The 22,810-nt window shown below is 39.5% G+C and overlaps 2 protein-coding genes across 7 annotated transcripts in view; both read right to left on the reverse strand.

The window, feature by feature from the left end:
• The window catches only part of Gyc32E (Guanylyl cyclase at 32E), a 30,862-nt gene extending 27,893 nt beyond the window's left edge, over nucleotides 1-2,969 (reverse strand). Inside the window, exons 1-3 of the mRNA XM_087359619.1 lie at nucleotides 2,943-2,969; nucleotides 2,268-2,523; nucleotides 370-560 (exon numbers count right to left, since the gene is read on the reverse strand). Coding sequence (XP_087215745.1) covers nucleotides 370-560; nucleotides 2,268-2,523; nucleotides 2,943-2,969 — 474 coding nt within the window. The remainder of the gene's footprint in view (nucleotides 1-369; nucleotides 561-2,267; nucleotides 2,524-2,942) is intronic.
• On the reverse strand, nucleotides 2,385-22,223 carry LOC110827517 (arylsulfatase G). 6 transcript variants are annotated; one of them, XR_015537910.1, is made up of 10 exons: nucleotides 21,635-22,210; nucleotides 19,781-19,968; nucleotides 19,369-19,512; nucleotides 18,767-18,923; nucleotides 17,711-17,901; nucleotides 16,413-16,585; nucleotides 16,067-16,216; nucleotides 15,783-15,870; nucleotides 12,843-13,108; nucleotides 2,385-2,523 (listed from the first exon to the last, which is right to left on the reverse strand). XR_015537910.1 is itself a non-coding variant. In XM_087358897.1 (9 exons), the coding sequence occupies exons 1-9, from the start codon at nucleotides 21,823-21,825 to the stop codon at nucleotides 13,653-13,655; spliced, it is 1,371 nt and encodes a 456-aa protein (XP_087215023.1). In that variant the 5' UTR covers nucleotides 21,826-22,214; the 3' UTR covers nucleotides 13,591-13,652. The 6 variants fall into 6 exon arrangements, 4 of the variants coding, with proteins under 4 accessions (XP_087215023.1, XP_087215014.1, XP_087215015.1 ...); XR_015537911.1 differs by having other exon boundaries at nucleotides 12,843-13,138; nucleotides 21,635-22,206; XM_087358897.1 differs by lacking the exons at nucleotides 2,385-2,523; nucleotides 12,843-13,108 and adding an exon at nucleotides 13,591-13,741 and having other exon boundaries at nucleotides 21,635-22,214.
• Between the last annotated feature and the right edge of the window lie 587 nt (nucleotides 22,224-22,810).

Here is a 22,810-nt window from a genome sequence, read left to right on the forward strand (position 1 = left end):
ATTATGAGCTATAACACACTCGTAAGCTTTCTCAGTTCCTGCGAGTACGAAGAGCCACTTAGAGGTCACTGTCACTGCAGTTGAACTGGCTTATCTTAAAGGACGTTCCCTCACCGTACGTGATTCAAATTCTAAAGATTTGAGAATCCAGTTTCGTCTGCCTCGTCGCGAATTTTCGACTCTGCATATATTTTCAGTTCAGACACAGATTTTTTTTTTCTTAGACAGACGCGTTTCTGCATAAACGTAAGTAAATATTTCCGTTTCCGGGAAGACAAAAGATTTTGTATTGCCAGACGCCGTTACAGCTAAAGAGTGCATGCATAACCGTGGGTCGAAGCAGGCATTCCAAGAAGCATAGAAACTCACATATGATATCATGGGGAGGTTCCAAGCGGCAGCCACCAGGGCCTCCGAGCGGCAGGTGTCGTCAGGCCCAATGAAGGCCACCGTGCCGTTGTCTCTCATCTCCGTCATGACTCGAATCGCCAAAGTCGCCAGGGACGATTGACGACTGGGATGAGTGCCGATGTCAGCCGCGAGGTACTGCAGGCGTCGCCCTGAGAACATCACAGACAAATACGTCTGCTCTGAGCTCTGCGCTAATGCAACAAAGCCCTGGTTTAAACACGGAACACCCGACGCAGCGCCGTAGAGATAAGGCTCCTACTTTGTGTCCACTAAGTCCCGGTTTCAAATCCTGGACCGGATATGAGCTATCTTCAAGTCTAATGCAGTACCTTGAAACAGGTGACGAATGTTTATTTCTGCGTCATTTCTGATTCATCGCTAGGGTGTAAGGACCTGGACTATTAAAAAGCAATCACATCGTCTTCTTAAGTAATTCTCTTCTAACGTAGTAAATTATTTATGTTGAAAAAACTCCGGCTCTTAGGTGGTGCAGAACTTTCAATTTAATTTTTGAACAGTAATTCCGTCAGTTCGCCCAGACTAATGCTAAGATGGTACCTTAAACCTGCCACGACCACTTTTTTCATACGCTTCAAAGTTCACCATTCCCCATCAACGAAAAGTAAATTATGGAGCTATTTAAGTGCTTCATTTCGAAACATCCGGTAGTTCGTAATCTCGGTAACAAGAGACAGAATAATCTCGTGTTCCGAGTGGGAATCGAACTGTATACGTCACTGCACGCCTTAGACAGTGTGGCCAGTGTCGTCGGTAATAATTACGGAGAATAAATTTGTTTTGGAAGACAGTGTACCGCTTTAATCATTTGCATTACGTTGAAAGTTTGTAATCCTCGGCTAAAGCCTGGGATAAAATTACAATTCACCTCGGAGAAATTCAGTATGACGTGGGTTGAACTTTGAACACGGTTAGACGTGGAGTTTCATTTTTTCAAACACGAACGTTCGAAATTTGCATTAAAGAGGTGACTGTTTAAGCCCTAAGAAATACTCTCCGAGGTTGAACACGTGCAGAAAAATCCTGGGAGAATCCCCAGGGGGAGCAACAGGGTAAGCTTTCTGAGTGTACACGTAAAACCCACGGGCAAAAAGGCTGAATATCTGAATTACGTAAACATAAATAAAGCACGTGCATTGCAGCATTAACCAGCCCCGAGCCACACGCAATTTAGTTCTGAGGACAACGTTAACGCCGAGGGACGACTTTTATTCCTGTTACCAGAAACTGTCAACACGCCTACCTTCCAAACCGCTAAGTACGCCATACACAGGCAAGAGAGTGTTCTCCTTAACGTGGAACCCGCCAGGACAGTATACCGCAGCATGGACAGAACCACCGAGAAATGAGTCACAACGCAAAACATAGCCGTCGCTTGCTAGTGGCTCGGTTCTGAGTTACGTCGTACTCTTTGTGTGTAAATATAAATAATGTTTTGCAGTTGTTTTCTATGGCTGTTAAAAGCAATATGCAATTCAGGACATTAAGTAACGAGGAACTTTGTGATTCATGCAGTCTACAGGGAAGTGAGATGTACAGGCCTACGATAGATTCTGGGATGAGTCAAGGAAACCATACAAAATTTTGATACAGAAACTTAAAAATTTTACAACCACTTCGAAAAAAGTTAAAGAACTGGGGGATAACATTAAAGTTTATATTTAAATAAACAGTCTTTGAGGATGGGAGGGGGCACGAAGTGGATCAGAATCGTAGCTGTAGGTATTTTCGAGTCGCGTTTCTCCAACCAGATACTGACGCGCAACTGAAATCTAGCTGCGTGTAGAAAAGAAGGCCCCGGTTCCACACTGAGGGACAGACAACAGAATTGCTTTTACCTGGAAGAAGGTGAGGGTTGTGATTGACATTGTGCACCGCCAAGGGCAGAGCGCCCAGATCGAACGGCGTGTGTCCGTAAGCTCCCAAGAAGCCGAGGGTCACCGAGTCCCTGAAGCTGTGGGCTCCTGTGCCCGTCAGGTAGCGATATAACACCGAGTAGTCAGGCTCCTTCACGCTGCTGCTTGAGTTGCCGTACTTCGGGCAAGAGCGCACGGGAGATTCCGACGACGAAATGTGGGCGCAGCAGATCAGCACCTGCAGCACACGGAAGATCAAAACACTTGAAGTTCAGCCAGAAGCATGCGCACCAGTAAAAATGCTTCTTGAGAAGCTGGCAGTACGCTCAGCTAGTCAAGAAATTCTCAGCCTCGTATGAAACCCGAATGCTCATTACTGCGTTTATAAAGGCCCACCGCCGGTCCCTATTCTGAGCCACATGAATCCAATCCACACCCCCAAACCGGATTTCCGCAAGATCCATTTTAATATTGATGGCTATCTTCTGGGTTGTAACGCCGTGTAGAAGTTTACCAGCGTTTCAGAGGTACTTGCTGCCTCCATCATCAGACCTCGTCGCCCTGGTGATGAAAGCAGCAAGGACCTCTGAAACGTTGGTAGACTTCTACCAGACTACACGGCGTTACAACCCAGAAGACAGACATATGTGGACTCACCGCAGGGAAAACCTCAATACCTACCATTTTAATATTATCGTCCCATCTACACCTATGTCTTTCGAGTGGTCGCTTCCTTTCCGAAACGTCGGCAACAAGCCAACTTATACACGACGCTAGCACACAGAAGTGGATCAACATTATGTTGGGCAATCCCCACTGTCTGAAGTTAGGATTATATATGATACACATGGCGTTTCGAAAGTTGGATCTGCTTCCATCTTCAGGGGAATGGTATTCACGGAGGTCTATTATATACTCTTTTTATTTATTTTTTATTTTAAGACCAATTGTGGCAGTTGAGATACCTGCTGGGACATTTTGAATACGTCCACCAGTTTTCTTTAATGTAATAAAAGCCTTTTCACCAACTTTTGTTCTGCGCATAGTTACAAGTGGCGTGGTATGTTGTCTAATCTGACTGTGACAGACCATCCAACCTAACTTAAAACGTGTCACTCCATTATTATACTCAATTCAAAAACCTTTGACAAGAGAAAGTGAGAAGCAGGTAGCAGGACCACGGCTGGTATTTGCATTAAAACTTCAAACGGAATTAAAGATGAAGCAGTGTCTTAAATAAGAGGATTTATATTTATCCTCGTGTAAACACTGGTGACAGCTTGCTGGTTGTAACTAAAACTAACCAGGAACTTCAACATCGATAATACCGAAGCTCGCCAATGGACACGACCCTCAGTCAGTCACATTTAGATCCATCTCCTTCTCGGTCTTCCAAAATCACATTTTCAAATGAGGTTAACTCATTAAAATTTTGTACGCATTCCTTCTCCCCCCTCCAACCTACGCTCAGCCTACTGTAGCTTTCCATATTTAAATATTTCACCGTTCTAACAATACTGGGTAATCTTTAAAAAGCACCGAGTCCCTCTTTATGTAAAATCCTCAATTATCCTAGGTCACTTCATCCTGCATAGCTCCAAATATTTTTCTGGTCACTTTGTTTTAAAACACGTGCAATTTGTCATCCAACAGAAGGTATAGACCTCCAATACAAAACAGGTGGCAATTATATTTTCATCTACATATATTTTCAAACGACGTGTCAGTTATGCTTTTGTTGTGACCTTGTTGCTTCATTTTGTTTTACTGACTTCTATTCCCATTTCTTCCATGTTCTGTACAAGGATTTCTGGCACAATGCGATGTCACTAAAACACATAAGACAGTTCTGAATACCTGCAAGAGACCGCATGACGACGCTAGAACTAGCAGGAGACAGAGCAAACAGGCGCTTTGCGACAACCAGCACGTCAACATCCCGCGAAGTGATCGCGGAAACTGTGATCTACAGGTGTTATGAGTGAAGCATGCGCGTTACTAACATCCCTTCCAACCCCTATTGGGAAAAAAACTTCGTACACGAAAACACAAACTTACCCCTCTGACACCCCCGCCAAGTAGCTCATACGAATGCGATACGCCCACACAACATAATTATGCCTCGAGTGGAAAATATCATTTCAATGGAGGAGTTCTCAGAATCGAACTTCCTTTCAATTCCATGCATTATATTTATTACTAGCGAAATTATTTTTTTTTGCCACGGATTTTTAAAATGGACTGAAATATCAACTTTTCTTATTTTCGTGACAATAAAAAATTATCCCTTTGGGAGAAAATTTTCAATACATGCCACCTTACAAATTAAATAAATAAAAAATATTCTTTATATTTTCTGGAAACCATTTACAGTCAGAATTTCGGATTTGCAAACTGTTTAGTCGTCAGAAACATCAAACGGGAGAGGAAGCATAATGCATAAGATGTGATCCTTTTCTACTGTCTTTCCTGTTTCTATCGTTTCTTTATTCCTTCTTTTCTCCTTTCTCTTCATGATGTCGATACACAGCCAAATTAAGCCGCTTGATACAAAGGAAGGAACGTTGTATGCTGAGTGGATTCTCATTCCACTTCCTTTACTTTGTGCCCCTGTCTTTCTCAACACAACCTGAAGCGGATCTATCAACTAAACTGTGCTGATCTCCTCCCGCACGTACCACGTGTCACATGACTCGGGTCAGGTGCAAGTACTGTGATTAACAGCTGGGATAGTGAGTCCCTTAAATAGGCCACAGCTGGGATAGTGAGTCCCTTAAATAGGCCACAGCTGGGATAGTGAGTCCCTTAAATAGGCCACAGCTGGGATAGTGAGTCCCTTAAATAGGCCACAGCTGGGATAGTGAGTCCCTTAAATAGGCCACAGCTGGAAGAGTGAGTCCCTTAAATAGGCCACAGCTGTGATAGTGAGTCCCTTAAATAGGCCACAGCTGGGAGAGTGAGTCCCTTAAATAGCCCAAAGCCCAATTCGCGCCTTAAACAAACAGCTTGTGAGAATGTGGATTGTGACATCCTCTCGATAAGGTCTAACGGCGGGTTCAAGTTTCATAAAAGGCAGGGAATTCTTTGACGTCCAGACTGATTATCAGACTCACAACAATGACTGCTGTGTGTGTGTAAGATAAAAGGTTTTCGAAATTCAATGCATGAATGCAATGCAATCAGCATCCTCGACTACAGGCACTGTTCAAGGTCTGGTTTTAATATAAAAATACGAACTAAATAAGAATAGTAAAAAGCATATTAAAGACATCAAGAGAAAAATAAGCAAGGACAATTACAATAATATACGTAGGAAACCATATCATACCCTAAATGCTATTACTTTTTCAAAGGAAATAAATGGGAATAAGGCCAACAGGTCAGCCGACTTCGTAATTGTTCGCGTATTTCCCTTATTTTTACATGGAAAGACATTTCTATGGTATTATACAAAGGCAGTGTGTTCCTCCTAATAAATTCTGAATGATTTATCACATTTTTATGAAACGATCGAACAATGCAGTGCAATTTTAACATCGAGATACATAACAAAAATACCTAAGTTTTTTTTTATAAAAACGTTTACAGCAGTAATTGAAATATGTCGGCGATGTGCAACTTCGAGAATATATCTAATAATTTCACATAGTCCGAAACGTACTAGTGGATATTATACGTAGAAATTGATAGACACAATTAATAGAATTATTAATGTATAGTAACTCATAACCTCATTATACAGACTGAGGTATTTGAATGGCCGAAGACGTTTAAGTTTCAATCCGAGACTTATTTAAGAATATAGAGGCAGCATGTTCCTCTGAAACGCTGGTATCCACCTGCAAGCACAAAAGGTGTCACAATCCATAAAACTAGCTATCGACTCCTATGGCCTGCTTATTTTAACCACCATAAAAATATTAGAGAAATAGCGAATTTTATTAAGTTTATTACGGTTATTAAGCTCCTAATTATGTATCTGTCACACTGCCCTCGTATTTCATCACACTTTGGACCACATTCTCCTCAGCTATTTTCTCTCAAACACCTTCAGTCGGTTTGTCAATGACGGAAATTTTATTTTCATTCATGCACCAGAAACACATTTCAGGATATCAAATGTTAGCCCCAAGACACTGTACCTTGTTATCTGTGCAGGTACACAATTTTCCACTATTACAAAGCTTTTCCGGGATGAGATCACGCGACTCTCTGTGGTGCAGAAACGTGGGCAGGTAGAGAGAGAGAGTGTGGGTGTTTGCTTTCGCGATACTGAGACGGCGCCCCAAATTTCCGCCTCCCCAAACACTAACCGACCGACAGACTCAAAGCCCGGCACAAACAATACTTTCGTTAACAAGACCCACATTTCTGTTACAATATTAAAATATTTGTCATTAATAATAGATATTAAATATATTTATGCATACAAGAAGACGTCTTTCTCTATAACCGTCATTTAAGTGTTGTTGAACGACGCTTTCAGCAGCACAGACAAAAGGATCTAATAATAAGAGTAATAATAAATGGGACAGGAAGGAAGCAGTCGTGGCCTAGTTTAATGTACGATCCCGGCACTTGCCGGGAGTAACTGATGAAAACTACGAAAACCTTCAGCCTGCTCCGTGACTTCCTGAACACGTAGCAAGACTTAACCAATCGGTTACAATCTTTATATTATTTAATTTTGGTACTCCATAGTCTTTATTGCAGTAAATATTATCAGAACACAATACTGAGATCAGAAACGAACACAAAGTTTTAGTAGGAAACTCTGAAGGGAAACACACTTGGAAAACCTAGTCGTAGCTGGCAGGATAATATTAATGTACATCTTCAAGAAATATGACGCGAGAATGTGGATTGGATTCATCTGGCTCAGGACAGGGACCGATGGCGTGCTTACGAGAACGCCGCACTTGAGCTCCAAGTCCGAGAGACGACGGAGAACCTCTTGGCCAATTGAACAAAAGAAAGTTTCTGCTCCGTGAAGTCAGCAAGACGTGTCTGAACGGGGTACAGTTCAGTTAACCAAATTGTTGTACGATTTCGTGGAGACACGAGCGATGCCACGGCTCGACGGCCGATCAGTTCGTCAAGATCCTAAACTATTTCAATCAAGACCCGCTCATACCCTTTTCTTCTAGGTCAATTTTAATATTATCCTTCGGTCTGTGCCTTGGTCTCTCACGTGATTTCTTCTGTTTAGGCTTTCCGACTAAAATGTCGTATGAATATCTCACCCGCCCCATTGCGCGCTATTGGCCAATTTAAACATCTTCCTTTCGACCGCTCTTTCACAGAACTGTACAAAAATGTCTCTATAAAAATAACCTTGTTTTTTCACAAACCGTTGAATGGATTCCTTTATACCGTTGCATAATTTATTATAGTCTTTCTTCCTCTTTCCTTCTTTTTTTCCTTTTTACTTGTTTCCGCTTTATTGTCATTCCCCTTCTTGCACCTCTTACTTCTTGGCTCCTTTATAAAGCTTTCTCTATGGTTTCTTATATTTTTTCTTCTTAAACTTTGTAGTTTGTCTTTCGGCTACATTCTCTAACTCTTCTGCAGAATTTTTGCCTCAGTACTGCAACTTAAGAGTGATAAAGACTGTAAAGTATGCAGACGACTTAGTACGAGGGTCGCTCATTAAGTAATGCCCCACATTTTTTTCCTCAGAACATATTTATTCAAGATGGCTCAAATTTAGTGACAATATAAATCAATGTTTCCTTTACACATACTATTTTTCCACATAGTCCCCATCAACTTGTACGGTTTTACGCCAGCGTGGAACAAGTGCATGCATGCCTTGCCGGTACCAGCTCTTGTCCTGTGCACGTAGCCATGTCCTCACTGCTTGAATCACGCTCTCGTCATCTTCAAATCTTGTTCCGCGGATAGCATCTTTAAGTGGCCCAAAGAGATGGAAGTCGGAGGGTGGATGGGGCAGCACCGTCCAACCCAATTTGGTGATTTCTCGGACTTGTGTGAGGGCGTGCATTGTCGTGCAGGAGTTTCTGCTGGATGCTTGTGAGGCCGAACTCGTCGAAAACGCTTCTTGAGGGTTTTCAGGGTCCTGATGTACGCGTCTGAATTGATGGTCGCACCTCTTGGCATCACATCCACTTCCTGAAGCTTTAACTCTCTTAGCCCAGCGACCAACGGTGCTCCTATCGACTGCACAGCTTCCATACACAGCACACAAACGTTTATGAATGTTCACCACCGTTTCTTTTTCAGCAACAAGGAATTCAATTACAGCTCGTTGCTTGTAACGAGAGTCGTTCACAGACGCCATTTTAACAGTTCACTACAGCTCCGCTATCGGTTGGAATCATTTGAAACTCCGTACACGAACGCGGGAAACATCAAATCTCAAGCATGTAAAAGTACACTTTTCTATCTTCATTATTGGCTGAGGAAAAAAATGTGGGGCATTACTTAATGAGCGACCCTCGTAATATTGGCGAAGGAAGAGGAGGAATTACAGAACATGATGGACAAGTTAGTGGAAACAGGTAGAGAGTATGGAATGGAAATCAACATTGAAAAATCAAAGGTAATGAGGATAGCACCGAGAGCAGAACCATTGAACGTTGTAATTGGAAACCACACAGATGGAGAATGTGGAGCATTTCAAGTACTTGGGAAGCATAGTCACGACGGACGCCCTATGCACCAAGGAAGTAAAAGCAAGGATAGCCATGGCCAAGGCAGCTTTCGTCAAGAAGAGGATACTTCTCACTAGCAAGTTGGGCTTGGAGATGAAGAAGAAACTAGTGAAGTGTTACGTATGGAGCAGAGACTTGGACACTCAGGAAGAAGGAACAGAAATACCTGGAGAGTTTTGAAATGTGGTGTTGGAGAAGAATAGAGAAGATCAGGTGGACGGATCGAGTGACCAACGAAGAAGTATTGAGGAGAGTCAACGAGCAAAGAAACATTCTGCAGGCGATTACACGAAGGAAAGCTAACTGGCTGGGACATATTATGAGAAGGAATGGGTTACTGAGTGATATCATCGAAGGCCAGGTTGAAGGAAAGCGAGGACTGGGAAGAAGATTGATACAGCTAACCGACGACCTTAAACAAGGAAAGAAGATGACGTTCCAGGAATTAAAGCGAGAAGCCGAGAATAGGGACAACTGGAGAGCTCTTTTTGGGCAGAGCAATGGACCTGTCGTAAGACAGAACACTTAATAATAACTTCAATTTTCCTCGTCGTCCTTGAACCATGTCAAAATACTTGACAACAGAGATGGTGTACGCACCAAATGTTTACAGTTTCATTAGAGCGAGATCGAATATAGTCGTTCAGTGGTTCTCACTCCAGCTTCGTATTCGGTAAGTCCCGGGTTAAAATCTCGGCCCGGAGATCGACTACCCTGAATAAGGATTTTCGTGGTTTTCCTGAGTTAAATGGGGCTACAATCACTTCCTTCCAAATTCTTTCTTATATACACTTAAATACTGAAAAGCGTCACTACACAAACTCTCGGGAATGCAGAATTTTAGTCTGAAAACCTGATAGACGTTACTTAAGATACCGTAGACCAGATCCCCAACTTATGTCTCAGAAACTGCAATAAACTCATGATGTTAGCTTATACTCGCTTTACAACAAGTTACTTGCCCCACGCAACTTAAAGACACGCAAATTTCTAATAGAAAATTATATCTAATTATAACGTAACGTAATAAGAAGACATCAGTCTAAAGTAATTTCACTAATGCGTTCTTTGTACTAAGTTCAATACTTGTATTCATATTTTATTGCAAAATTTTTTAATCATATAAACTCAAGTGAACTAACTGGTCTGAACGTAGTCTAAAGATGGAGGACGGCTAGTAAACTAAAAAGTCGAAATTAAAGTCGCCTTCCTGAACGCGTTGTCTGATTATTCATTATACAAACTGATTCATTCTGGCAGACCTGACTCAAATAACCACCATCGAGATGATCAATAAGAAATGAGATATTAAATAAAATCCACTGTTAAAATTAAAGTACAGGAAACTTATGATAACGAATTTATTGCGATTATGATTACGTCTTTTATTCGTCCGCTTATCAGCTTTATAAATTTTGGCGTTGTTCATAAATGTTACAAACATTTCAACAAACAACATTTTTTTGCGTCCCGCTATACCCCATGTAGGCGCTTGGGGGGAGTGGAGGTATAGCTCCTACTCATTCTTGACCTCGGCACTAGATGGGGGGTGAGTGGTCAGCATCACGCCCCGGCCGGCTTTACCCCCGGGAAAGGACCCCGGTACCGATTGGATAGGCGGCTGAGTGGCCCCAGAGCCGGTCTGGACGCAGAGGCTAGAGGAAAAATCCTCTGCCCCCGTCGGGGATCGAACCCCAACATTAGCGATTTAAACTATTAACATAATTAAGATGGCTATCTTCTGGATTTTTGCGTCGTATAGTCTCACAGACGTTTACCGGGGTTTCAGAGGTGCTTGAAGCCTCCATCATCAAGGCGCTGAGACAGTTGTCGTTCTTTTACAATTCTTTTTCTTAGAGTTAACACAAATGAGTTTATGCATTTTAACAGGAAAGCACCAACACTAATACCTCCTGGTTATACGTCCCCACACCACGAAAAATACACTCACCGCTGAGATGCACATATAAATATAATGCACAGCTAAACCAAAAAAACCATAAAAAGACATGTACCGTCCACTTAATGTTAATGTAATTGTAAAACTAAGAATTCGAAGGCAATTAGTGACGGAATAAAACGTCAGACACATGTTAATGACCAATTCATGCGGAAGACAGTAACGACGTGTTAACAAGCACGCCAAGGTTTCTCGTAAAGCCTCGTCACTAGCGTCCGTGCAAATTTACACAGATCATCTAACTAGGCTTGATAAATAGGATTCCAACGATGGTGCACTTCATGAACAAATTATAACACGGCATCAACAACAATCAAATGGAGCTGCAGTAAAATCCATTGTTCAACATGTGATTGAACAACAACTACAAACAGCATACAAATCCAGAACCTAAGTCAATGTCAGAAAAGAAAGGGTATAATTATTTTGAAAAAATTGTGCAGGCCTTCTTCAATATGCAGAGCATTGCCTCTACTCATGCCTCTTGCTCCACTGAAGCCATAAAATGTGACACAAGAAATTCCGTATCTTCAGCACAGTCAGTTTTTTTTGCATCCTTAAAACATTTAATAATAATCATGTAATTTTACATTCAACAGATAAATAACAGAAGATTTCTGTCTTCTGGGTTGTTGCGCTGTGTAGACTGGTCGATGTTTACCAACGTTTCAGAGGTCATACTGCCTCCGTCATCAGGGCGATGAATATGAAGATTTCTGTCTTCTGGGTTGTTGCGCTATGTAGTCTGGTCGATGTTTACCAACGTTTCAGAGGTCATACTGCCTCCGTCATCAGGGCGATGAATATGAACATTTCTGTCTTCTGGGTTGTTGCGCTGTGTAGACTGGTCGATGTTTACCAACGTTTTGGAGGTCATACTGCCTCCGTCATTGCCCTGATGACGGTGTGAAAACCTCAGATCTTACAGATAAATAACAAATCACCAGATCATCCCAAAAACATAGTCTGACTTTAAAACGTAACAGGTTCAGCTCAGACATGCAAGGAAGAGAGAAAAGGGTTGTTACAAATACCGCGTTTCCTGTTTTTACCCAGTCTCCATCTTATAAACTCCTCCAGCCCAATAATACACTTCATTTCCAGTCCTTACCATCTCCTTCATTCTGGACTATAATTTTACAATTCTGTTTCAACATTTTCATTACCCATTGCTCCAAAATGCCTACATAACCTTTACAGTCCTCCTGAGTAAATCACTAAGTTTCAAAACCAGAAGAGCTATTAACAAAGCACAATACACAGCTGCCTTCATTGTTCATAGAAGCACAAGAGAGGCATGAGATTGTAAACATTTCACATTACAAAAGAACCATTACTGCTTTGTTCATAAATGAATATAGAAAACTGTTATTCACTACCAGGTCCTCATCAAACCTTCCATTGTGTGAAGGAAGTCACTAGTAAGGCCTCTGTCTGCTCTCCCACAGCAACTGTGCCTTCAACATCACAACGAAGGTAAAGGTAAAGAATTTCATAAAAAGTGCTACATTTATACAGCACATTCCTCCAAAATATGATGGAATTTACTTCAGAACTGAAGATGGAGACAGCATGTTTCTTAGAAACGTTGGTATCTACAAGTTCACACAGAATCACAACCCAGAAGCGCAGAATTGTCACAACACAATTAATTTAAAATTTAGACCACAAATTGCATATTAACTATTAATACAAATATATAAATCTAATTTGTACATAAAATGAGAAACATATTGAAGAATCCTGTTTTTCTAGCCAAATTAAAGTAGTAGGAGAACCTTAAGTCAAGTTTGGGCACCATGTTTGACCTTTAATAATTTAAGAATACTAATTGTCATGGTTTATATCAGTACGAGGGGCAGTCAAACAGTTCCCGGAATTGTGGTATAGCACTGTAAAGGTAAGACATATGGCAACACTTACCTAATCACCTTCAAAGTAGAACCCTTGCGCACACGCACACACTTGCTCCATCGATCCTTCCATTGTTCGGAGCACCGGCGGAAGGCTTCGTTTGGAAACTTCCGGAGTTCGGCCGTCGCATTCGATTTGATGTCCTCCATGGTTGCGAAACGCGTCCCCCTGAGGCCCATTTTCAGAGTAGGGAACAGCCAGAAGTCACTCGGAGCGAGATCCGGAGAGTATGGTGGTTGGGTGATGACGGGAATGCTTTTCTCGGCGAGGAATTGCTGCACAGCCAGCGATGTGACTCAGTTATTCTAGAAATTCTCATTTTTTATGTAACTTGAAGATCATTTAAACGTTCAAAACAGATTATCAGTGGGTCCTATCCTGCACCAGTAAAAACCATCCTCACACCTCATTTCTATAAGATCCATTTTAATAACATCATCCAATCTTCCAAGTGGTATCTTCCCTTAAGATTTCTCAACTAAAATGTTACATCCATTTTGCATCACCATCGTGGTACGTCTTACCCATCTCATTATTCTTTGTTTCACTGCCTATTTCCACTTGGTGACATAGGCACCAATTCCTCAAATTTTCTGAAAACACAGCTAACAACAAAGAGTTGGCACCAAGAACAGAATGTTCACTCACTTCCGCTGCTCTTGAATTCCAAGGATCCCCTTAGTCAAACAACTCAATCGGCTCCACAGCGTATCAACGGAAAACCACAAATACCCAACACACGTTTTTCTAGGCCTAAACCTCTTAACAGTGTCTAACAGATTTCTGTGGTTTTTGTGGTGTGTCTTTTTGTCCAGTAAGTCAGCTCAGACTGTACAGACCAAAAACTGATGTTTTCATTTCAAATCCAGTCCCACCCATGTTTTCTGTAACTTTCTTAAAGATGTATTCTAAAGCAAGAAAAGGAAGCCATACACAAGAAAATACATATTGAAAACATTCTAAGTGCTGCAGATGATAGTTAAGTATAAAAAAATACAATACCACTCTCTACTAAAAAACAATTTTCAATTGTAAGTGTTACAGTCCTTCTGTTGCTTCTGAGAGTAACGTTACGGTTTCTTTATGTGACTGTCAGTTATTGGAAGTAAACATGTTACTTTTAACTTTAATATAAGAATACTGAATCTTTTCATTAAAGATCATGCAAAGTGAATTAATCTCATAAATGTAAAATATTTTCAACCTCTTAACACTCAATTTAAATTTATTGTAGCATGACAATATCAGACCACTTAAGTGTCCTTAAGCACAATGATTTTGAATTTTGAGCATGGAAAATAGCGCGTAAATTTACTGCATTTCTATTAAATTAGCCAGGTCATGCCAAACAGTCATTTCTCAGTTGAGGAGCCAATCAATGTCAGGTTCAATTTTTCCATTTGTTGGCACAGGTGAATTCTAAGAAAGTAACTAGAACTCCACTCACATAAAACCTTACATCACGTTCCACACTATACAATTCCGCAGCTGAAATAACCTACCAATCAATCGGTCCAGAAATACCCGGACACATGATCGTTTCCACGGTTTGTTACATTTTATTAAAAAAAAATTCCAAAAGAAATTTTTAAATCCTTATGTGGAAAGAAAATATGCTTGCAAAAAAAACAACGTGTTTTATTGAGGACTTCTGTGGCAACCAGCAACATTATTACAGAAAAAAGTTAATGTTTTCAAGACTGTCTTTTATGACCACACACATGTAGACCTGACAGAACTCAATCCTCCAGATAGTCTAAAAACTGGGAAACCCAAATGATTCGGTATGTTAGTACAGAGAAGATGTTGACTGTTTTCTCAATGGCCCTTGGACTGCAGTTCATCCATCACTGTATGTGTCATCACCTAGTCCCATGGACAACGGCAAATGGGACTGTCTCTGTCACAACAAACCCGACCCTCTTGACTACTGCTGTAGTCCACTGTACTTGTGTTGTCAGCTCTGACGCTCTGCCGGAGACCCATAAGAGCCATTCTTGCCAAGCCCGCTGCCACAAAGTACTCACTGCTGTTACGATCAAGGGGAGAACTCTCTGAAGGGTCGACATCAAGATTAAATACTAATGGAGAATCTGCGTGGCTTTGTGCTGGCCCAGACTGTCTGAAGCAATCAGGAACCCCTCCTGCACATCAATGGTCACTTGCTTGTTTCTACAGATTTAGGTGTTTCTTCTTTATGCACTCTTAATTTATTACATTTTCTCTGGTTTAAGTGGTTAAAATGGTTTAAAGAATATGTACCATATCTTCACTTTCATTATTAGTTCTATATTCAACGCAGTTACACAGTGAGCAAAAGGCAGCAAGGCCGATGATGCTGTTGCATGGGAATAATGAAGGTTTCTTAAAACGCTAAAAAACCTATATTCATACTTTACATGAACAAATATCTATGACATATCATCATCTAGGAGTTCAACCTTGTTACATAAAATCAGCTCTCCATTTATGTACACATACAGTTCATGCATGCTGTAATTTTCAGGAACATCTCTACCATGCAAGTAGAGAAATTGCAGAAAATTAGATTCTGTGGAATATTCTGTTATTTTAGCCAATCTTTATGAAAATCTGTCACTCCCATCTGCTAACTTGTTACTACTAACTGTAGGAATTTATAAAGTATAAGTTTAGGGTGGCCTTGAATGGTATAACTTCCAAATTTCATAAAAACTTGTCCAGCATTTCTCAACTTGAAGCGTGTGTGCAGACAGTCAATCACAAATCCATTCATTTTATGCATGTCATACAATAAATGCATAATAATCAGGACACGTGGTTTAGAACACAAACATGAACTGCTAACACTGTTTGTCCCCTTCACTGTTAGTGAAAACATGTGACTAGGCTATGCGTTAGCCAATAAAGTTCCTATCATAGACATTTAGACACCTCTAAAGAAATAAATACTATTCCACTAGAACTTACCAGTGTAATACACCACTTTGTAGCACCCAAGACGCACTGCACCTATCTCTCCATCCTCACCATTACCATTGTTTGGATGAAACAACACCTGTTCACACAGAGCACATAAATCCAGATAAATAATGTCATTGTGCACACTACAATATTCAGAATTCAAAGATGAACTGGGTTAACTGACAGTCCATTCACAAACAGAATTCTTTATGCACAACTTTCAAATCTTTACTTATAGACAGCTTTAGATAGCACAGTCCTCTTTTTCGGCATGATGCATTTTCACATACCTCCCTGATACTGCGGACACCGCCAGTTATGAGAGATGACATGTCCTTTCCATCAAAATATCTATCTGCAGGAAGATTTACTCCTGCTAATGAAGTCAGTGTGGGCAGTATATCTAGACTTGATGTCAGAGCATTGGATACAGTCCCAGCCTGAAACAAATATAAGCATCACAAATGAAACCACTTCGAGGTTAACCAAAAAGTGGCATTAAATATTTCTTCAATAATCCACTTTCAAATAGTCTATATTAATATTTACCAAACTTCATGGTCTCAGAAGTGTTCTGTAATTAAAGGGGATAACCTCAAGCCACAGTTTTCTCAAACCCTACACACATATTGATACCTTTATGTGCTGAGGCCAGTATACGATGGATGGTACACGATGCCCTGCCTCCCAAATTGTCCTTTTTGCCACTGAACCTCCTCCACCTCCTTCAGGAGATGCTTGCCACATCCCAATAAATGGACCAACAGAACCTGATAGTCCACACTTTTCTTCCCATGGTCCATTATCACCTGCAACAATAAAAATATTATATTACGCTCATGTATGTTTATACATCCATCCAACTAAGTATGTAATATATATCAATATAACTTTTGAACAGATTTTTATTAAATTTAATATGCATATCACTAAAATGGAAGCTACTGCACTTTCATGTCCTTCACTGAACCTGAAGGTATGCTACCATGTTCACAGCAGCTCGCCACTGGACTCTATCCTCAGCCAGTTCAATCCAGTCCACATCCTCACACCCTACCTCTTTAAGATCCATTTCAATATCATCCTCCCATCTAAGCTTAATTTTCCTAAGTGGTCTCCTCCCTTCAGGACTTCCTACTGAAATGTTGTATATTCCCTCCTCATATTTCTATCCCTTCATAGTTTCTAAATATCCTATATTAGCAATACCAATGTTGCTGCTGTTCTAAACTTCCAAGCTGGAAGCAACAGTAGTAGCATTTAATATATAATCCTATAATTGTATGTGAAGCTTTATCCTCAGGTGCTATTAATTGTTCTATATGTAATGTAAAATAACAACATGATAGCTGTGTGATATCTGTATTTAGTTCCCAATTTGACTATAATAACTAATGAACCACTAAAGCTAAACATGTGAAATTCAATACACAAATAGATCACGCATATATCTATACACTTTGCATAATAATTCTTTTGTATGTCAAGAATTACAAATGTAGCAATGGGTATAAAATGAGAAGGTCATATCTGACTACTAACATGTAGAGTTAACCTATATTGGTGGAAATCATACAATAAAATAGGTCAGTAGTTTGTATGAGTATTAATTTATAACACAGCTAGCCTTTGTACACAGACGTAAGGATTTAATGAAAAAGAATTAATAAATTCTTCCAAGAACTATCCCTTCTCCCAGAACTGTTTCAACATTATGTACCACTGGTATAAGACCAAAATGTATAGTATCTTCAGACAGTGGCAGAGGCAGTCACAAACATATAAACAACTCTGAGCATTTATTCTCTGAGTGACAATGTGTCTAAAACTTCAATAGAATTTACATTTGCACTAGTTTTATACTCCGATCTTCAATGTTTTAAAATCACATGTTCTTATTGCCTCCCCCAGCCGCACAATTAATTCATACTAACTTGTGAACCAAAAAAGAGTATTGTTGTTTGTCTGCTTCACAGCAGACAGGATAGATTCCACTAGTCCATCCAATTCTTGGAGAGTGTCCATGTATTCTCCTCGGCCAGTCACGTTGTCATATTGAGATGCGTGGGCCAGTGGTACGTGCATGTGTGAAAGTGCAGCGTACAGGAAGTAGGGAGCAGAAGATCTGTAACAACGGAATACTTTGGTAAATGATAATGTGTCACATTTTCATTCATTTACACAGTCAATGTTGCTTACTTAGAACTGCCAGTGAAATCTGTCATCATACCAAAGATCACTTCAAAGCTCCACACATATTTATCTTGACAATGGATGAGAGTTCTGTTACCACCATTGTTGGCATTACTTTCTGTATCTGATGTTCTGTTTGTTTTTCATTCCAATTCTTACTGGACTAGATTATTGGTTTATTAAGTGAATGTGGAAAGAACATGAAAGGAAGATAATCATGACATACTTAAGGTACTATTACATCATTTGTCTGCAAAGAATAAAATACTATGAAATACTTAGTCGAGACAGGCAGCCTCTGCGCAGGATCTCTCAATTACAAAGTATGAATACTGTCCAATACTTTCTTATTAGAAAGACAAGTAGAACAGAAAGGTTCCATCAAAGATTAAGTCTTTGATATATTTGCTGGTACAATTAAATGCCCCACTAGTATTACAAGAAACATAAAATAAATTCCAGGACATCATTTTACTCTCCACCTTGTAAATATATTTCAAGAGTTCTAACATCTTTATTTGTCTACATAATCATCCTTCATTCCACATGCTACTTCCACTGCTGTACAAGATTCATAAACTCATGAAAATGCACTGTCCAACTGCACATCTGCCTGCTCCTTTAACATCCTGAGTAACAACAAAACTGAATGCTAACATTAATACTCCTGAAGCAAACAACATGTAAGGTGCCATGCCCATCACTTCATTACAAGAGCAATGGTAAAAGCAAAGTTCAGTCCTGAAATTTACTTCATACTCCCAATTCTTAGCTAGATGGATCAAATCTCTACTTACGTATTGTGAATGAAGTTACTGGCAAATTCAGCATACATCGTGGCTAGATCTGCCAGTTTCACTGGTTGATGTGCAATGGAGCGGTTCCTGTATAGTGGCAATGCAGGATCCATGATGCAGTCAGAAGGTGCAGAATCATACAGATACACACTGTTTTCTTGGGAAACAACAAAGTAATGCTTCACTCAAATTCTTTGTCACTTAAGTGAACTTATTTTCATGATAGCTTAAAAGGTGATTTAAAATTATACTTGTTCTCTTTCATTTCTGTTATACAGACCCAGACAGGGGTCAGTAACCTGAAGAGTTTATATAGACAGCACTCAAAGCAAATAGTATGTCACAGAAAAATGTTGTTGACTCCTGTTACAAAATATTAACTTTCAGCCATATTAAGTGAAAAGGCACACGTGTATGAATATATTCTATTCAGTTCTATCATCCCACTTACATATTCTTATGACATGCAAAACATAACTTCTTTAAGTTTGCTAGATGATGAGCCCATCAGCTAATAGAGTTTCGGTAAAAGAAAATTATTTTCTGTGTAATTCTGAACTCTTAATCCTGCCAATTTAATTCCAACTTTCAAACCACTTTACCTTCAGGACAAGCTGGACAAAGAGGGACGTTTGCCCCTGGAGGATCAGAACACCCCATATCAAGGCTGTATGGGACACCTAAGTATGAGTGAAACCCTTTGTCCAGTGGATGGTGGCCCGGTTGTGTGCCAAGATGCCACTTTCCTGTAACAGACACTTTTGCTGGCTTGATGACTTCTCCAGCACTAACCTAGGACTTATCCAGAATTTCTCCAGGACTTCTCCAGCACTTATTCAGGGCACCTCACGACCACCGTATAACACGCTAGGTGTAAAATTTCTTGACTACCTGAGCAACTATTAATTTCTCAAGAAGGGTTCTGTTCAATGCAGTCAGTCAGCTTAAACTTATCACTCCATATAATATCTGCCTACAAAACACACCACAGAAAAGATCTCTTAGGCAACTTACCCAGCATAGCAGTTCTGTAACCAGCACTAGACAGAATCTCTGCAATTGTAGTCTCATTGGTAGGTATACCTCCTAACGAATCTGTACCAAAGTTCTTGGTGAGACCAGTACGTAGGCCTAAGCGGCCAGTTAGCAGGGCTCCTCGTGAAGGTGTACATACGGAAGCTCCCGCGTGAAAATCTGTTAACCTGTTACAATTAACTACAATGAGAGTTACAACAATATGTAATGAGGAAATTTATGATTAATACAGGATCTACAATACACTGGACTGGACATATTGGGGGGGGATAAGAAACACACAGTTGTACAGAATTTTTATTTACGAAAAGCATGGACTCTGTTAATGTTAAAGAATTTGCTGTTGATTAAAGAGATGGGAAATATACCTTTGTGTATGTGAACCAAAGAGAACCATAGAAGACAGCCTTGAAAAAACAGGGTTATATTTCCATATATCTGACACACTTACTGTTTTTTAAGAACAAGAGTAAAATTGTGTTCTTCAATTTTGATATTTATACTGACAGAGCTAATTAACAATACAGATAGTGCACTGTATGGAGAAATACACCATCTTTATTTGCATTTCATTCAATATATGCCATATAAAACAGAAGATTAAAATCTTAATTTTGTCTATATTTTGTTATATACAAAGATACATTTTTAAAAAAACTTTATTCATTTTAACTCAAGCTTTGTGTAAAGTACATGTTATATTGGACCAATATAATCCAAATAAAATCTGCCTGAAAATATCCAGTGTAGATCTCACTCCCATATCTTATAGATACTTGTTGATTGGACAGGCAGGCATGTAAAAAAGTTAATATATAAACATAATTTCAATTTTAGATTTTCAAACTTTCTGCTTCCATGACCAATTTTTAAAACTGCTTATGCAAATACTGATTTTCACACGTGTAACCTATATTTGACCATATGACAAACTCACTGGAACTAAAAATAAAATTGTGGAAACTTAATAAGAGCCTAATATATTACCTGTAATTAATTATCAAATGGTCAGTGTGTCAGGTTTTCAACACCTCATTTGACAGTATCATGAAACACAAGATAGTGACAGTAGGTTAAAGATCAGTCAGTGATATATGAGTTCATCATATCCTGTTCAAAGTATCAGCCTTCAATAAAACTGTATATAATTACATGAAAAAAACGATTTATTTATATGTATGGAGTAATCAAAACACGAGACATTATGAAGGAATAAAAAATAAAACAAGCTTGCAAATAACAATATATGATGAGTTAAAGTCAAGAATACGGAAATTAAATCAATCTCAGAGATCCCAATACAGTTAATTTAGCCTCACTTGATAAAATTTCTAACAGAGCGTGTTCTTGATATAGAAACAATTAAGGACATGAAACTGATTAACTGGTTTAAAACCAAAACATAGCTGTAAGTGTCTGTCAAGATATCAAACATCTGGGGGATGAACAAAGGGACCATTAGAGGCCCAGTTCCAAAGAGACATGGTCTCACCACATCAAAAACAATAAAAAATAAATGTTATGTGAACAGTAACCTGATCGATAATTTCACTGTCTCATCAAAACCTTGTGACCGCTCCTCACAAATATGACAGCATGTACTGGATCTGCCAATATCTAATGAACACTTTGTATTAAAAATATTTCATTATTATTTAATATTTTTATGTCACATTCAAAATCAATGGTGTACACTCTTTGAATATGAAACTTCAAAATACTTCATGCAATGCTTATTAATTGAAGTTCTAGTCATAATGTAGTTTGCAGCTGAAATATAATGCAATTTGCAATTGAAATACTATTCATAAAAGCAGGATCACGGTTACAAACCTGAGACCTTCCTGTGCCAGCTTGTCAATAGTTGGGGTATCCACAGTCTCAGGCCAATTGGCCCCAACATCTCCCCATCCCATGTCATCAGCCATTATAATCACAATGTTGGGTCGCAAGTCTGTCTGTGCTGTGTATGCTGGGTGAAACATCCACAGCAGAAAACAAAATCCACTCCACAACACAATCATATTTACATCACTCACAACTGAATGAACATTTTTCTTGGAAAATGAGTTGTGATTTTAGCACTAACATAATTTCATTACAAATAATATCAGATAACTGATTTCTGAATAACTTTTCAAAACAATACAGTTTCCATACTTCTATATCAATCTGCCCTCACTTGTATAATCCTCTTTTAAATCACAGTACTAAGTGTCACATTCATGATTAATTTGTCCTTGAAATTTTCTGAAAGAACCCGCATTGCAGCACTACTGCCATCTATGAACAATTATAGGAACTGGTAACTTGAATACGTTGATGTTTTGTTTTTCGTCCTTGAAAATCAGAACAATGTGGTAAATAAATTAATGACAGACAATTCAGCACTTACCCGTTCAGTATTAAGTCACGAGTCTTTCCAAAATAAGGTTCTCATTCTTTTAAAAGATAAAAACCAAAATTGTATTAAATACAATAAACTTACATCAGTGTTGTACGGTTATGTATTCTTCAGTTTCCCAATGATTAAAATTAGGTTGCATCTGATATGTCTATATATAATCGCTTATAATACATAACCATTTTACACTTTCAGGCAAAATTTAAAATTCACAATACAACCAAATTCCAACTTTTATAGCTCAGTCAGTATAGTGACTAGCTGCAGGCTGGGCGACTGGGGTTCAATCCCCAATGGGAGCAGAGGATTTTTCCTCTAGCCTCTGCAACCAGACCAGCTACAGGGCCCACCCAGCCTCCTGTCCAATGGGTACAGGGGTCCTTTCCCAGGGGTAAAGCGTGGCCGGGGTGTGATGCTGACCACTCACCCCCATCGGGTGCCAAGGTCAAGAAAGAGGAGCTATACCTCCACTACTCCCAAGCGCCTACATAGGTGTGTAGCGCAACACTTTACTTTACTTTACTAAAATGAATACATCTTTGTAGCTGATGACTTCTATACACTACCCACATTATTCCAGAAATGATTACACACAACTGCTGAAT

Source organism: Zootermopsis nevadensis, unplaced genomic scaffold (assembly GCF_977971745.1).
Source record: "Zootermopsis nevadensis isolate Lab colony 2312 unplaced genomic scaffold, Znev_1.0 Znev_ptg000003l, whole genome shotgun sequence".
Taxonomy (NCBI): domain Eukaryota; kingdom Metazoa; phylum Arthropoda; class Insecta; order Blattodea; family Termopsidae; genus Zootermopsis; species Zootermopsis nevadensis.

Coding starts and splice junctions, on each gene's coding strand:
- LOC110827517 (XM_087358888.1), bottom strand. CDS start 21,825: ATGATTGTGTTGTGGAGTGGATTTTGTTTTCTGCTGTGGATGTTTCAC. Junction 19,969..21,634: donor CTGGCACAGGAAGGTCTCAG/GTTTGTAACCGT, acceptor TAATTGTAACAG/GTTAACAGATTTTCACGCGG. Junction 15,871..16,066: donor GTGTCCGCAGTATCAGGGAG/GTATGTGAAAAT, acceptor CTGTGTGAACAG/GTGTTGTTTCATCCAAACAA.